General features: G+C 28.5%; 1 protein-coding gene across 2 annotated transcripts in view; it reads left to right on the top strand.

Moving 5' to 3' along the window:
- Window positions 1-16,414, top strand: part of LOC111034303 (nose resistant to fluoxetine protein 6-like) — a 64,054-nt gene that overhangs the window by 21,116 nt on the left and 26,524 nt on the right. The window contains exons 1-2 of one of the 2 annotated variants that reach the window (XM_022315454.1): window positions 917-1,104; window positions 13,581-13,739. In XM_022315454.1, the coding sequence (XP_022171146.1) occupies window positions 13,646-13,739 (94 nt within the window). In that variant the 5' untranslated portion in view covers window positions 917-1,104; window positions 13,581-13,645. Of the gene's footprint in view, window positions 1-916; window positions 1,105-13,580; window positions 13,740-16,414 lie in introns of those variants that run through there. The other variant, XM_022315453.1, reaches the window with a different exon arrangement.

The following is a 16,414-nucleotide window of genomic DNA, read 5'->3' as shown; positions in this document are numbered from 1 at the left end:
GAAATGAAAAAAAAAATGATTTTTTTATAACTGACATTTGTACACCTCCTAAAATAATTTGTTGGAAAACTGATAATATTATGAGTTATATTTTTATTACAATACCCAGTTGTACACTTATTGTACCTATACTTAGGCAGTATTACTAAAAATTACTCTTTCGACTTTGAGACAATTGTTTTAGATCCAAAATCGTAGTAGAAGTGGTCGTAAAAGGCATTTTGCCATCTACTCGTTAGTTAACTCTTGTTAATGAATTGTCTATAACTGTATACTTACGCAACAATCAACATAACGGCAATGAGCACGATAGAGCCCTTGAAAATTGAATTACTTTGAATTTTCATTAAAATTAAAATTGCCTACAATATATTATTAGAGGACGTCAGATCAACATTCCGTGAGTGTTGTCTCCGTCTGTACAAACGTATTAAATTGTTTTAAAGTACCAATTTGTTGTTGTCATAGCTTTAACAATAATAGAGTCGGACAGTCAGTGGACCTACTATTAAACTTAAGATAAAAAACACTCACGTGTGTGTGTTAGTACTCACGACAGAAGTAAATGCTTAAATTAATATTTAACTTTTATTGAAATTAAAATATTTTACTTAAATAATAAATAATAAGAATGTATAGGGTAATAGCCAGTAGGTAAATGTTCGTATGTTTGATATGTATAAATCTAGTATAAACAAAAATAATAGTACTGTTTTAAATTAATTTATTGACGTTGAACTTTTTAAAGTGTTAAATCACCCGCTATCACCTATGAAGTATTAATTTCAAAAACATTATCTGTGGTTTGTAAGTCAGCTTTTACGATATTTACATTTTTTGAACGAGTTATGAGTATGTAAAATATTGAAATTTAAAAAATAGGTACTTATTACTTATAATTCGTTAAAATGTTAAAACATCGTGCGTAACCGACGAAGAACACAGACAATATTGTTACGTTTAACTGTTTAAGTTTGATAAATAATATGTGGTTAAATGTCAATTCGCTGCAATACTGTAGTTAAAACCGAAGAACACAAAATTGGTTATGCTTCAAATTGGCCATGTAGAATGGTTTTAAAACTGAGACAACACGTCTTTCGGGTAAGACATCCCCTTAAAATGAAAACAACATTCATAATATTATGTTCCTCTATAATTAATAGCAATTAACGATACATCGACAGTTGGATTCTCATCATGCCACGCGCATTTTACCTTATCGTAGCACACTCCTCAAATGCTAACTGCTAATCGAATGGACTCGGTCGTAGTTTCAATTACGTAACTCGGTCAAAAATATATCTGGTTTTTCTTACGTTTTTTTTTTTTTTCATTATTATTATGTACTTCGATAATGTCATATCTCTGTTTTTCTAAGAGAGCTATTTCGGAATTAGTGATGTCTATATTGGCAATAGGTAGCCACAATCTACACGTTAAACCTCACCGCCATGCAACGGTTGACCTCTAGAATTTTTTTCAATTCTTTTTAATCAATACAAATAAAATATCCGACCAAAAAATACAGTTATAAAAGGTGGAGGGTAACCCTAAGCAAAAAATCAACTTCTTTATAAATAACAAAATTATGATTTATTTTGATTAATTAATAATTATTTTTCAATGGCAGAACGATGTGGATAATGAAGCAATTTATACATTAATTATCGTAGTTGGGCAACGAAAAAACGTCACAGACAACGAGGGCCAGATTAATATATAATAGTATATTGGTTATGAATTATGATTTATGAGCTTCCTACAACAGTACAACGTATAATGTTTTGAATTTAATAACACTAATGCAATTATAAACTGAACTATACGATGCTTTAATATCTTACAAATAATTAATTTAATATTTTATCAAATTATCTATTATAATAATATGTAGAATAATAAAAATATAATATGTCATTTTGGACCGTGATTAACTGTTTGAATAAAAAGTATAAATATTTAATCGTTTACTACCACCTATATATATATATACTCATATATGACGATTTTAAGTCGGCTTAAATCCGTATTAACATTACAACACAGTAGATACAATTAAAAATCCCGACTCGAGTCAGCGGGTTCAGAGAGAAAGAGATAGAGCGAGAGAGTGAGAGAGAAGCATTCGGAGACATTTGGCCGTCAGTAGGGTGTCTATTGTTGGGGGGGGGGGGGGTATAACCCGAATAACCCCTCCCACCACAATGATCGTAGGACGACATGGGCTCAAAAAAATCGTTTGATATTTTTTGTTGGTTCGTTACTTCGACGTTCAGCTTTGTCTGGTTGTACAAAACTACAAACGTTACATCACAAATTCACAACGACGCCAAGGACACAGCAACGGCTCTGTAAAACACGTACACAGTTAAATAACTTTTTATATCCTTATTTCTGACCGTTGAACTTAAATAATATAATACACCGCGGATCACTATAGCTGCTGTACTAGTATAGTTGTGCAGAAACGTAAATTTAAACGAAAATAAAATAAATAATAGTGCCTAGGTTATTATACCAACGCGCTTACCCTGGCAAGGGTGCCCATTAGGGGGGTTGGGGGCAAGAGGACGAAATATCACCCACCTAGACAAATGTGAAATGATAGTAATTTTATCAACACATATAAAATAATAAATTATTTTTAATGATGACATTATACTACAAGACATATTATTACATAGGTACTTAGTTTATGTAGTTTACACAGTCTATGTTGTATATCTATTTTCTGTCATTTAATAAAAGAAATTTTATTGGTTTTTTTGGTTCTTAGTTTATTTTTTATGATATATCCACCCTTCTGGTTCTGATTGATGGGTGCCTTGCCCTTGTTGATACCCTGTTCATTATGGCACAACCGCCGCTATCCGAATTAATATTATTATCGTCAATTTTACTATAGATCACGTATGTCTCGTGTACTAAGAGCGAAAGTCTTGCGCCCAAACTGTATGAAGAGTGATCGTCTCTCGGCCAAGCTTGTTCAGATAGTTCTTATAGTTCCTGCTGTAGTTGTTTTTCTCAAGACGATGACGTATCGATCGATATCGCACCAACATATTATGAAAATCGACGTTCCCTTAATTATAAAAATTTGTTATCTTTATTGATCAAATTTCAACATAATATTATTATATAATATCATAAAATATTAACTGTTACCTGGCACTAACTTGCAAAAAAATTTAGGTAAATGCGCTTTTGACACGATCGGCGACGAACCGACCCCGATTCAACTTGGTTTGTTGTAACGATAGTATATATTTTTGTATATTTCGTGTTTATTTATATACTATATTCAGTATATTCTTTAGAGTTTAGACGAATGTGTAAATACACCTAAAATAGGATTTTTATTTATTTATTGGGTGCTCATTGATTTCATCTCAAATTGTAATAATGGTGAGCCCTGCTCGAATTAAATGCTGACAAAAAATGATCCAAAATGGATAGGTAATAAAGTTTGCATAGTTCTTTTGTGCATTGTTTCAGTCACCTTTTTTTAAACATTTATGTACCAATAGTTTTCTCGAAAATTAATTTTTATTATGCAAACAAAGAAAAGACTATAAAATAGTTTCATTGATATTTTTGGAATATTAAAAATGAATTGTTCCTGAAAACAATAATTATTATAACTCATTTTCTAAACAAAAATAACACAGTTTAAAGTCATAAGAAATATTTCGATAGGTACTATTATTATCAATCATTTTTACGTCATTTAAATTTTTTAATAAAAAGGTCAATTATATAAAACAAACATTTGATGCACTGAATACATGAATAACATTGAGATTTTAAAGTTAAATTTATAGTCTAAATTTATCCTAAAAAAGTATTTTTATTATAACGTTTTTAATAATAATATAAAGCCATTATAGCGTGAGTTATTATCATTTATCATTAATCTATTTTTTTTTCTAAATCTGTATGATTTTTTTTCATCGGTGATAAGATTTTGATTTTTGAGTAGAATTTTTAAATTCATTTAATAGGTAGTTTAAAAATGTAAACTAAAAAGTTACGGGAGGCAGACATACAGAAGAAGTCATACGTAAACCTAAAATAGTATAGTTGCCAACAAGCTATAACCTGTGGGCCGTAGCTTTAGCTAGTGCTAGGACAAACCTGCAGAGACACTCTCTTGATATGTTTAAAAATCAAAACATTATATTATATTATATTGCACAGTTATAGAGCGAGGCAAATGAATGGAAAAAAAACATATAAAATACCGTGAACTAACGATATCATTAAAATGTTAATATTATGAACAATACCCTCGACTGACGTAAATATAAACTAACACAAAAAGTCTTTGTATACCTACATATTATAATATCATGTTCTTGTATACAACGAGTTCAGATATCAGATCACAATTTTCAAGTTATTATTTATGTAATAATAATTATATCACCATATTATGACGTTATCACAATCAGAAATGTTCAAAACTATTCTATAACCAATTTATCATAATAACCGCTCGATCAAGGCCTTCTTTTAAATAATTATAGGCGAATGAAGCAATAACATTTCGTAAAAACTTACGAGAAATTCACGAACATGATGTATAAAAAATGCTTCACATGAAAAATGTTAATGAAAATCGATAAATATTCTCCCGTGAAACTTGTTATCTTAACAGGCACTTTTTTTTTTGGTTCTAAATTAAATTAATTTATTAAACATAAGCTGGCCCAAGCCGTTTCACAGTCGATTACACAAACAGTATTGTGCTGTACGTATCATAATATTATGTTCGTTTTTCAATTTTCTTTGTTCAAGTTCGTAAGCACCACGAGCACGATGGCAACAACGTTAACACCGAAAACCGTGCGAACCTAAATTTAAAAATAACTAAAATACTACTGCCACCTGCATAGTGCATGCATTTCATTGATAAAAATAAAAATGCGTTTCTTTTTCATAATATCCGTGTAGGCCTACTTCCAGCGTTATAAAACAAAATAACATAATATTATACAGCTATTATTATTAATAAAATATAATATTATGTAAGACGTAAGTAGTTAGTTCATAAAGCATAATTTAAAATACTAAATGCAATTATTTGATAATACAAAATAGAGAATTTAATTAATTTGTGTCTAATTATGTACACGGAAAAATGATATTTTCTGCAAGTGAATTTTATCCCTAAGCAGTGATAAATGTCCTGAATGTCTTCCTAAATGTTTCAATTGTATTTATAACTTGGTGTGTGCGATAGCGATTGTGGTATCTTACTATCGTAAAATTAACACAATTTCGGTTCTTGGCTTTATCACACACTACGGTTTTATTTATCCGTGAACAATGATCGGTGTATATAGTTCGGACAATATACACAGATAGTGTGTGGAGCTTAAAACGGACAAAATAAACCGTACCCTGAAATGGAATAAAACTGAATAGCTTAAATTGTTGCACCACATTTGGTGTTCAAAATAGGTAAAAAAGAGAGTGTGTGTTCGAACTCGATGTTCGAAGTAAGATTTAATAAAATATGTAAATATTATTTGTATCGTTATTATCATGCAAATAATTATAACCATTAATTAAATAGTTGAAAAACTAATGAAATTAATAACAATAAAAAAAGTTTTTAATATTAGCTACTATCTTCTAACCGCTTATGAATACCTACATCCTATACCTTGTAACAAAGAGGAGCACAGTGAAGGTTAAGTTAGGTGTATGCCATATCTGCACTAGATGCGTTTTTTTATTGTTCATAATATAATTGTTATCAATGTAATATTTCAATTATAAATCAAACTTTAATCTTCTAAGAAAAAAATTGGTCGAATGTAACAGCCTTGGCTGTAAACTATGATATAAAAGTAAATCCTAAGACAGGATCATATTTTTAGAATCGTGCGTGGAATCCAAAACAATAGGCAACTATAATGCCTATAATCACAACAAATTTAAAAATTATCATAATTTACAGCAACACGTCATTGTAATTATTGATGATCGTTTTTTTCTTCATGACGAATAAAAACAAGTAGTAGGTACCAATATTGTGCATAATGCAAAAATGTAATTATATGATTTTCAATTGTAATAGTTTTAGCATAGAAGAAGATTTAATAGAATTAATATTTTATTGGCTATTTAACATTTCCATACCTATAATAAAAAGATAATTATAAAATTATTATAATTTTCTCAATTTGCGATTTTATTGCTTTATTCGATACCTGTTGTAGGCTGCAATTTACAGACGTGTGTCCTCGTTGCAAAAAACGTCTCGCAAAACATGTCGATTTTCTCGGTAGATTTTATATTTATTAACGGGTTTTTCACGAATAGAATCATTACGGAACAGAACACGGAGTCCGTGAAAAAAAACCTCTCAAAAATAGTTATTAGTCATAATAACATAATTTGAATTTATGGTATGTGATTGTGTGTTTAGTCGGATTGGTTCCTCCATAATATTATAGATTTCACCTAATCACCTCTAATTATACACATCAAATGCAATTTTTTGCGAATATTTAATGTAGTTCGTACTGATGAATAGTGTTGTAGCTCATGACACTTTATGAGGGTGAGTCTGTCTTCGTTGCCTCGTACCATATTAATTACCTATTTTTCCATACAAATATCAAAATTCCAGCCACCCCTCCCCCTAATTTAATAGCCTAGTAGTACGCCTATGTAAACTATATTATGTATTTATAGCTTACCGATGACAATAATAATCACTAAGGACCGACTATGCTTACTTTTGATTATATCGATATGAGCAGCATCGCAGCCGACACGACTCGATTGATCTGGATCGTTAACAATCGCGTTGACCTCGTGACACATTCAGTTAAGGTTCGGGTTCGCAATTAATTGAGAACTCAAGCCACTCATACATACACGCATACAGCTCAGCAGTTGTACATTATATTATAATATTGTTTCATAATATGTTTTTTATGTTATGTACTTGTGCGGTTATGCAGTTATGCGTAAGACAAACGCATTCCAAATGTTTCAAAAATCATATTATTATGCCTTATACCAATATTTTAATACTTTTTCAAGTACCTATTCGAATATTTTTACATTTTTAAAGTTAAAAGCTTCGATTACGTAGGTAGATAGGTATTCCGATTTCCGAGTGTAAATTAAAAGTGTTCTGTAGAATACCGCGAACTATTTTTTCGGATGATACGAACGAATAACAATGATCCATAATTATTATATAAAAAAAAATACCTATTATTGCTTACGAATTAAAAAATGAATACTTCAATACGAGTGTGCGATATCTACAAGGGTATCTACTCTCTGTAGTCGTTCTTCTTTTTTCTATCTATGTTAATGTTATAAGTTTGGATTGAAATATAATGCACAAATTGTTCTTCATTTATATTTTCTGTATTTTTAACCGAGGTTCACCGAGGATAGTGTGTTCTGTATACAACGATAATATTGATATGATTACACCAAAAAAATATTATATTTGGCATAGACACACATCGTCAATGGGACAAAATATCATATTATAATGTCATAATGTTATTCTAAAACGATTATTATTTATTATTGTGAATAATTTAGACGCAACATCGTAATAACTAACAATTAACAACATACAGTTGTAGATAAAAATGGTTTAATACTAAATATAACAATGCTGATAACATTAATTAATTCTATGAGAAAAAACCTATAAACGACATTAGTCATCTAGAACATAATTATAGCTGTAATATCTATTAATATTTGTCCGCGGTGATATATTTTATGGGTGCCGACACACTACACTTCCATTCTATTAAAAACGTACTTCAGAATATTGTATCGATTCGTTTGCGTATTATATTATTTACATAAAAACTTGCCGATTAAAATATTATAGTCCGCATAAAATTCAATTCAAATAACAAATTATCGTCGAATATTCGAATGCGTAGAATTACTTGAACCCATGTATACTTTATTATAAATACTTTTATAAATCTAAGACCTTTGTACGTAATATTGTTTGTATATTTAATATGTTTTAGAGTTATTACATCAACATTTTACTATATTGTTATTGTTGTTATTCTGAATAATAATAATAAATATTGATTATACTACCGTATATTATACATTTAAATTACAAACACTGAAATACATATCATTATTATTATTTAGATATCTAAGTAAAACGTAATATCAGTTTTACAGTTTACAAATTACAAAATTTTGCTTGTTGCTGTTATACTGTTCTATTGTTTCCCATAAAAACGCTTAGGTAGGCCCGTTAAACATCTTTATTATTTTACACGATTATAAATCGTGATTAACTTGTTTTTATATTTTTATAGATGTCCTTCTTACGTACCAGATACCCATTATTATTTATGCGTTTAGTGTTTACCGTAATAACTAATAGGTAAGTAATAACTAATAAGTAAATAAGCCGTTATTTATAAAAAAAATATTTAATGACCAATCAATAAATTATAACTAAAATTATTTTATACTTTAAAGGTTTGTATAAACAAACGTACTTAACTTTTTTGCGTATGTGATCCTATATGTTGTATCCCTGATTTAATGATATAACCATTTAGTGGTGTTAGGTATGTAAGAATATGGTCATATACTCATATCATATAATTTTAGCTTTTAGAAGTATACTTTAAAAGTCAAAATGTTTTGTTTAAATTTGAAATAAAGTCTTATTCCAACGATAACTACCTACATGATCTAATATTACTTTAAAATTTGCTTGACAACAGCTTATACTATTATTCATACATCTGTTACATAATTTAGTGTTACGAAAATAAATATTATTCATCCATACATCTATACATTGGGTATACCAAATATAAAGGTTAATAGGTTGTTTCATTTATAATAGGTATATGATATATGAAGGTGTTTTTACCTGAATTAAGAGACTGTAAGACTCTTAAGCGCAACTTGTGGGGTAGGAGCTAGGAGCTTAGAGTCCTCAAGATTAATCTTAGAACTTGTATAATATCAATTCAAAATTAATAAATAATAATTAATAATAATGGAAGAATTTAGGAGGACATTTAATGGAAAATAGGTAATACCTAAGTCACTACCCTATCGGTTCCATGGTTCATAAAAAAAATAGACCAAACTAGTGGCAAAGAGGGGGGGGGGTCGTGCCTTCTTGACATTCTAATATTTTATAATTTAGGAAAAGATACTCTAAAATAAATAATGTGTAAATATTTTCAATTTTATACACAAGATATTGTATGTGTAATTATTACTATCAGAACTCGTATGGGTAGATAAAGTTATACTAGACACGGGTAGATGGATTACTAGAATGACGTAATGATAATACTCTTGTATAAAATACATTTTAGTGTTAACAAGAAAACAAATATCAGCAATAAATAAACCAACAATAAATTATTAACTTTTATTAAAACTATAATTATAGCCTTAAAAACCTTGGCCCGATTAATTAATTTTTATGAAATATGATTAACTTAATATGCTATTATAACAACGATTATAACAATTTGTTTTCAGCAAATTTATTATTCATGAGCATGATAGCAATACAGCCTATTACTAATAGGCAATAACATTGCAACTAGGTAATGCATCCAAAACATTTTTATTGCTTTTTTATATATGGCTGATGGCTATTTAAATATTTTGTTTATTTACTGTCCATCGTTATTTTATTTATTGCATTTGTGTAGGTATAGTATTTTTGTTTTATTCGTATTTCGTATGCGCCCATACTATGTGACAGTAATAATTAACTAGTGATAGCCATAACCATCAAAAGTGCTAAATGCTAATTACAGATAAACGACTTTTAACACTTTAATCGTATTCTGTGTTTGAGTTAAATTTGACTGTGATGTAACAGATTTCATAACGATTTTCAAGTTCAACTTGTACGTCCACACTCCACTACTCTCGAATGCCCCAAATATTATATCAAATATTATTCACTCATAAATGTGTCCGAGCTGGAGAGGTGTGATCAGTGGAAGCTACACGAATATTGTATACTTGTATACCACACACTAGGTTCGAAGTACCAACAATGAAATTGTCACTTTTATGACACAGAGAAAAAGTTTAAGTTTTCGATTCTTGCGATAAAAAATTTTTGAAAAGAAAAGACCGTACAGAAATAATATTTACAGCTAGCAGGGGACCCCCGCTTCGAAAACGATCAAACGAGTCTAAAAATATTATTCGGTTTTACTGAGTTTACCTATGCGATGTCGCTGTATTTTGAGTTTTGACAAGAACTTGTCGCAGTATACAGATTACATTTTATAATATTATACTATTAAATTTGAATCCAATTAAAAATATGTTATGTGATTTCTGTATTATACAACTAATAAAAAAAAAAGTAACTGTAAATTGTATAATATTAACGTCGTTGCTATATAATATGTCACTTAACTTCATCATGTAAAACTAGTATTTTCTGTTCCTAGCCAAAAACTAAACCAAAATATGTTGGACATATTATATTGTACGCACGTAATCCGAGCTTTGGCCTTAGCTTAGACTACACAATTAGGTACATAAAAATAGAACAAATGGTATAATAAATGCATGACGTATCCATAGTATCTCCGTAGACGAAACGTTCTAAATTGTTTACTTGTGAATATGATGTATATTATACTTGTTTACTAGTTTTCATTGAAAATTAATTGATGATTTTTCAACAAAAGTGTTTTTGTTACTCAAGTCTATTACTAAAGGTCGTTAAAAGAATCTAAATATATTATATTATATTATGGTCCTTAAGTGAAATAAACATTTCAAAAATCAGAAACTAAATTAATTAATTAAGAAGCTAGCTAGAATCTTGCTAGGTGCAGGCTCATTCTGTATAGTTAAATTACGTGACAAAATCGATCACAGCAGTGGTAAATTTTTTCCAAATTTCGGGACAACAGTTACACTTATAACTCTGCTTCTCGTGTTTTCATGTCATAGCCTTCAGATCATCACAAATCACTGAACAATATTTTATTTCCATTTATGTCTATTTGATCGATTTACTCATTGCTCGCCTATTTGACCGTAAACTAACATTTTAGACTTACACATAAGTACATAACTGCTTATCTATATAAGTAAAATATACTTGGGTTGAGTCATTGAAAAATTAAAAAGGCGCATGACAGATAAACTTCTCTGAAATGTACACGGCACAAATAATTGGTCATTATCAGGGCCACATTTACTTTTTGTCTCAAGTGGAAATTTTAAATTATTACAATTTTTAATTAACCAGGAAAATTTTTTATTTTTTTTACCTAATAAAACACAATTTTGTTTTCTTTTTAATTTTTTGTGAGTGGTACCAATCTTTAATCTTATTGGTAAAGATAAAGAAGGCAAGACTCCTCCCTCTACCAAATTTCCTAACCTGAACCTAACCTAATCTGTCTATACTATCAATAGTTATAAGAGTAATTAAAATATTTATTTAAGTGTATACATCATTAGTGATTAGTTAATAGTTGAGTTATTTGCCTACCTAATTATACTTAAAAATTAAGACCCGAAATATTAATATTATAAAATAATATTTATTATATGAATAGAATATTTATAGCAAATTGTATTTGAATCAAAATATAATTATGTATTAAATTATTGTATATGAAAAACAAACATTTTATTCATCAATTATTACATTTTGGTTTATAGCTCAACAAATAATATTGTAATATTTTATGAATACAGTTTTATATAAATAATTAGTTAATATTTTTGTAATAATGATGATGTTGATTCTTATTTATCGAAAGCTTAATATTAATACTCAATAGGAATATTTTTATCGTTTTATAATACAATTTGACTGTTCAGAAAGGATCACTTCAGTCTGTGTTGTTTATTTTCCAAATTATCTTTAGATACACTTACTCAGTACTGATTATTGACGGTAAAAAATATAGATATAGGTATTAAGTTCACACAATTTTCTCTTTTTATACGATCTTGTGTAATTCACAATTATGTTTGTTCATTAACAAAATATTTTTACCACAGAAGCATAAGGTGAAGTGAGGTAATTATAAATAGATAATGCAATATTCATAAAGGTAATTGAATATTGTCTGTATTATTTTACTTTATTTTGTTTCTGTGCAATCAATTAATGGCTCCTTCAAAAATAACGACTCACAGCGAATATACAAAAATAAAATTCAATGTTTACAACAAAATTGACCGATAGAAAATTATTTTGGTGAGGTAGGTAGTTTGTGAGTCATATGTTCCTGTAAATAGCATGCAAAAATTGTACCTGGAGAAATTTTGAATATTCTAATTATTCTATCAAATATAATCGATTCCTAATAAAGTTAATAGTTTCAAGTGTGAATTATTAACGACTTTACAATTGCTCCATTTCATTGGGCCACTATAGCCAATAGGTCAATAATTGTAAATAACAATTATTTCTAATCATTTTTAATGAACCTTGTAGGCTCATTTATTTACTTGACCTTATATATTAATATAATAACGAATCCTAAATAAAGAAAAATATTTTTTATATATTCCTCAACTTTAAATTTACATTAACCCCTCTCCCAGTATTGTAAATTTTTTAGGAGGAAATATAAATATTTTTGGATCATTATATACGAACGATCCCAACAATTTCCAGAGTGAAATTGTATTTTACACACAAATACACCATAAGAACGATAACAAGACTAAGTTGGAATTGCTACATATATTTTTGAATGCTTTAATTCAGTCGATTATTGTTGGGTACAAACATAGTGACAGGCAGTTATGTGACAATCGGAAAAAAAGAAGGGGTAGGTATTATCACTATTATCAGATGAAGTATTGTATCACATTATATGAGTTGAATACAAATGCACTACCTATACCAAAATATGTTTTTACTTTGATTTAATAAAATGTTTGAAATTATCAAATGATAACATTATTTGGGTTCTCGAACACTTTAATACAATACATAAATACTATTTAATTGTATGTTCTTATCACTCATATTTTACAATATATGTATATTGTATCGACGACTTCGTCGTACAAAGGACAACGATTGAAAAGGTATGAGTACAGTATAAAATATTTTATTATACAATAATAAAATTGTTTTGATAATAAAATGAAAACAAATCTTCGTGTACTCGTGTAGTAAGGTACTGGTGTGAGCTATTCAGTTTTAAATAAATAGGACTATACAAATAATACAATATTGTTATATAAACATATGTTAGTGATATGCTAACACACATAATAATACAATTATATAGCTAACTTCAAACTTGCGTCCCCTTTATAAACTATTATTATTATTATCATATTGCAACGTAGATGTAATTGTAATGTATAGTATAGGTATGAATATTAAATTTGTCGTGGACTAGGTTTGTTTTCGTTTTACATTTAGATTGTGTACGAATGAGAATTTATGAAAAATGGTCCTAAAAAAAAAAACTCTGGAAATGTTATATGTGTTTTATATATTATATACATATTATTACAAAATTATATTTTCTGTTTACCTAAATACATTTTAATTATTCTTTTCTTGTGTGTTTTAGGTGTTAAACAAAACGACATATTGTTGTCAAACACGATTCAAGGATTGTTTTTCGCAAGTCCTCCGATGGCTGTGTTAAGCAGTTCAAACGAACTATGCAAGAACCACAGTCAAATTTATTTAAGAGAATTAGAAAAATTAACAATATGGGCATTAAGAAGTAAATGAAATTGTTTTTATAATAAAAATGGTTTGTCGGATGAAAAGTATTTTAACTAAAATGTTGGTTGAATAATCGAGTTATAATGTATATATAATATATATTATAATGTTTATTTAGAATCTAGGTAATCATTAACATGGGTATAATATTGTAGGAAATAGGAATTCGGTGCTGGGTGTTGGAAAAATACTTTTGAAACACCTACATAATAATATACATATGAGTGAATATAAATAATTCAAATTTTAGGTTTCTTTGATATTTTTATGATAATATCATTTTGTGGTGTTTTCGGACAATCAGTATTGTGTTATTTTAGTAAATATCGACGATACGATCGAAATTATTTAAATGTTGTTTTGTTAGGTAATTAATTCACTGATGTAGCGTCGCAGCACGGGGCGAGGAACAATCACGTTTTCTATTGTTGCGAATGCGGTTGTTGTTTTAAACACGTCGATTACTATAATATCTCAGTTTAGCGTAGGTAAGTAGGTACCTACGTATATAGGCTTTGTAACTCGATCAATACAGTTTTATAAAGTGTTAAATGGGAACACTAGAAATAAGATAAATTGTATTTTCATAACCAATTCTAGAGCGCCATTGAAAGTTAACACTTGTATACGATACTCTGTGCAGTCATATAGAAATAGAAGTATTTGAATAATTTTTAAGCATACAAATATTTTAATAGCTTAAAAACTATAAATAAATAAATTGTCCTACACACTTAAGTGTTCACAATTTTTTCCTCTTAAACGTGATTACTGATTAGAATGTGAATTTTTTTAAAACGCCTAATAACTTTATAGCATATTATGAATGTACCCGTAGGGCATAGACTATAACCATATTATAACAATACTAGTTTTTACAACCAAATACACTCGAACCAAAATGGTTTCGTCGTTCCTTGTAAGTTTAAAATCTAAATAATGTCTGAATCGTTGAATAAAAAAAATATTGTAAATCAAGAAAATAACATTCACGTGCAAATCCATGCAAATAAGAAAAAATAAATACACTTTTTTTTGTTAGTCTTTCATTATAATCAAATAATCAAAACTTTATTATTCTCGTAATAAAAGGTTTTTGAACCGTATGCATTCGCATTTTATAATTAGTTTAAAATGCAGCTAGATAAGCCACACACTTTATTCCAATTCTTCTGATTCTATTTGCAAAATTCTATTTTTCATGTTTTTCAATGATTGTAACATTTTAGTTATAACATATAACACATTATTTACATTGTTTGATAATAAAATCCATACATTGAAAAAATGGGTTTTTTTTAAAACATTTTATACCCAACTGCCCATTAATTGTCAACTGTAAAATAAAATCTCTCTGAGATAACAAATACAAAATATTATAAATACCTAGTACATATTTAATAAGTTTATTTAAAAAATTAATTTTTGTTCCAACCCATTTTTTAAGACGTGTGAATCAAAAAAATTTATTTACAATAACATTCCAAAATATTCACTACTTCCAAGGTGTTTTATATTATGAATCGTAGGAATTCAATGTGAAAATACAGTGCACATTTTTTAAATACTTATGTTTAGTTAATTTTGCTTAAATATTTTTTAAACAGAATTGTTTTTAATTTAAGTAGGCGGAAACATTTTAGTTTAGAGTTATTTGGATAACATTATGTTGATGACGAAAAGTGCATAAAATAAAAACGCATGCGGCATGCACGCATTTGCATATTCCTTTTAGGAATACGTCGAGTGGTCGTCTTGCAAATTATTTTGATATAAGTAGGTACCCACAGCTAACTACAATTTGTAGAAGCTGTGTCCTGGTACTTTTTTATTATATTATATCGGACGGAATTTGCGACGCCACTCGGTATATTGGAGAGTGTCGACGTGCGTTCTATAATATACTGGAGGTTATTTTTCAAGTTCGGCTTAATACCTATATACCAAATACAATACCACACAATACTCCTTGTACAATGCACACCTGTGTCCATATTATACGTCGTGTACCTGCCTATATAGTTCCACCTGTTCCGACTAGCTGGCAGCTATTAATATTCAATTGACGTTAAGCGGTGTAGCATGTTTACGTACGCCGCATATACAATATTAAAAAAACCTTCACGCTTTTTCTGAGTGTTTTGCAAATTATGCCTAATATGATATAAAGGTATACTGCACACTGACGTAATTTCAACATTTATAATGCAAAACAATGACCAACCTGTCCAACCCAATAATCATACGATACCTAAGTTATATATTTTGTTCATAAAGCCGATAGTTTCGTTCACAGATTTTAACCGAATGTATAGTTCATGTTCCAATGTGCGCAAGAGACGTATTGACGTACTATATGAATCACCTATCATTTGCAAAATTACGCTTAATATGGTGGACCATGGACAAATTACTATTATTATACCTAAACGCATAATTAAAAATGAAAATTGCCAATTTTTTATAATAAATAATAATCTATGAATAGTATCCATGGAACACTACCCGCGTGTCACGGTTTAAAAAAATAAATTAAAAATTATATAATAATCGTCTCATACATTGAAAACATACATTATGCTAAGATTATTAATACAATAATAATTTATAAATATTGTTATGCATAATTTTTCCACTGAAGTGAACAAAAAATAAAATAAAAATAGATCCTAG

Source organism: Myzus persicae, unplaced genomic scaffold (assembly GCF_001856785.1).
Source record: "Myzus persicae strain clone G006 unplaced genomic scaffold, MPER_G0061.0, whole genome shotgun sequence".
Classification (NCBI taxonomy): domain Eukaryota; kingdom Metazoa; phylum Arthropoda; class Insecta; order Hemiptera; family Aphididae; genus Myzus; species Myzus persicae.
Note: the sequence above shows the minus strand (reverse complement) of the source record. Positions and strands in the feature narration are given on the sequence as shown.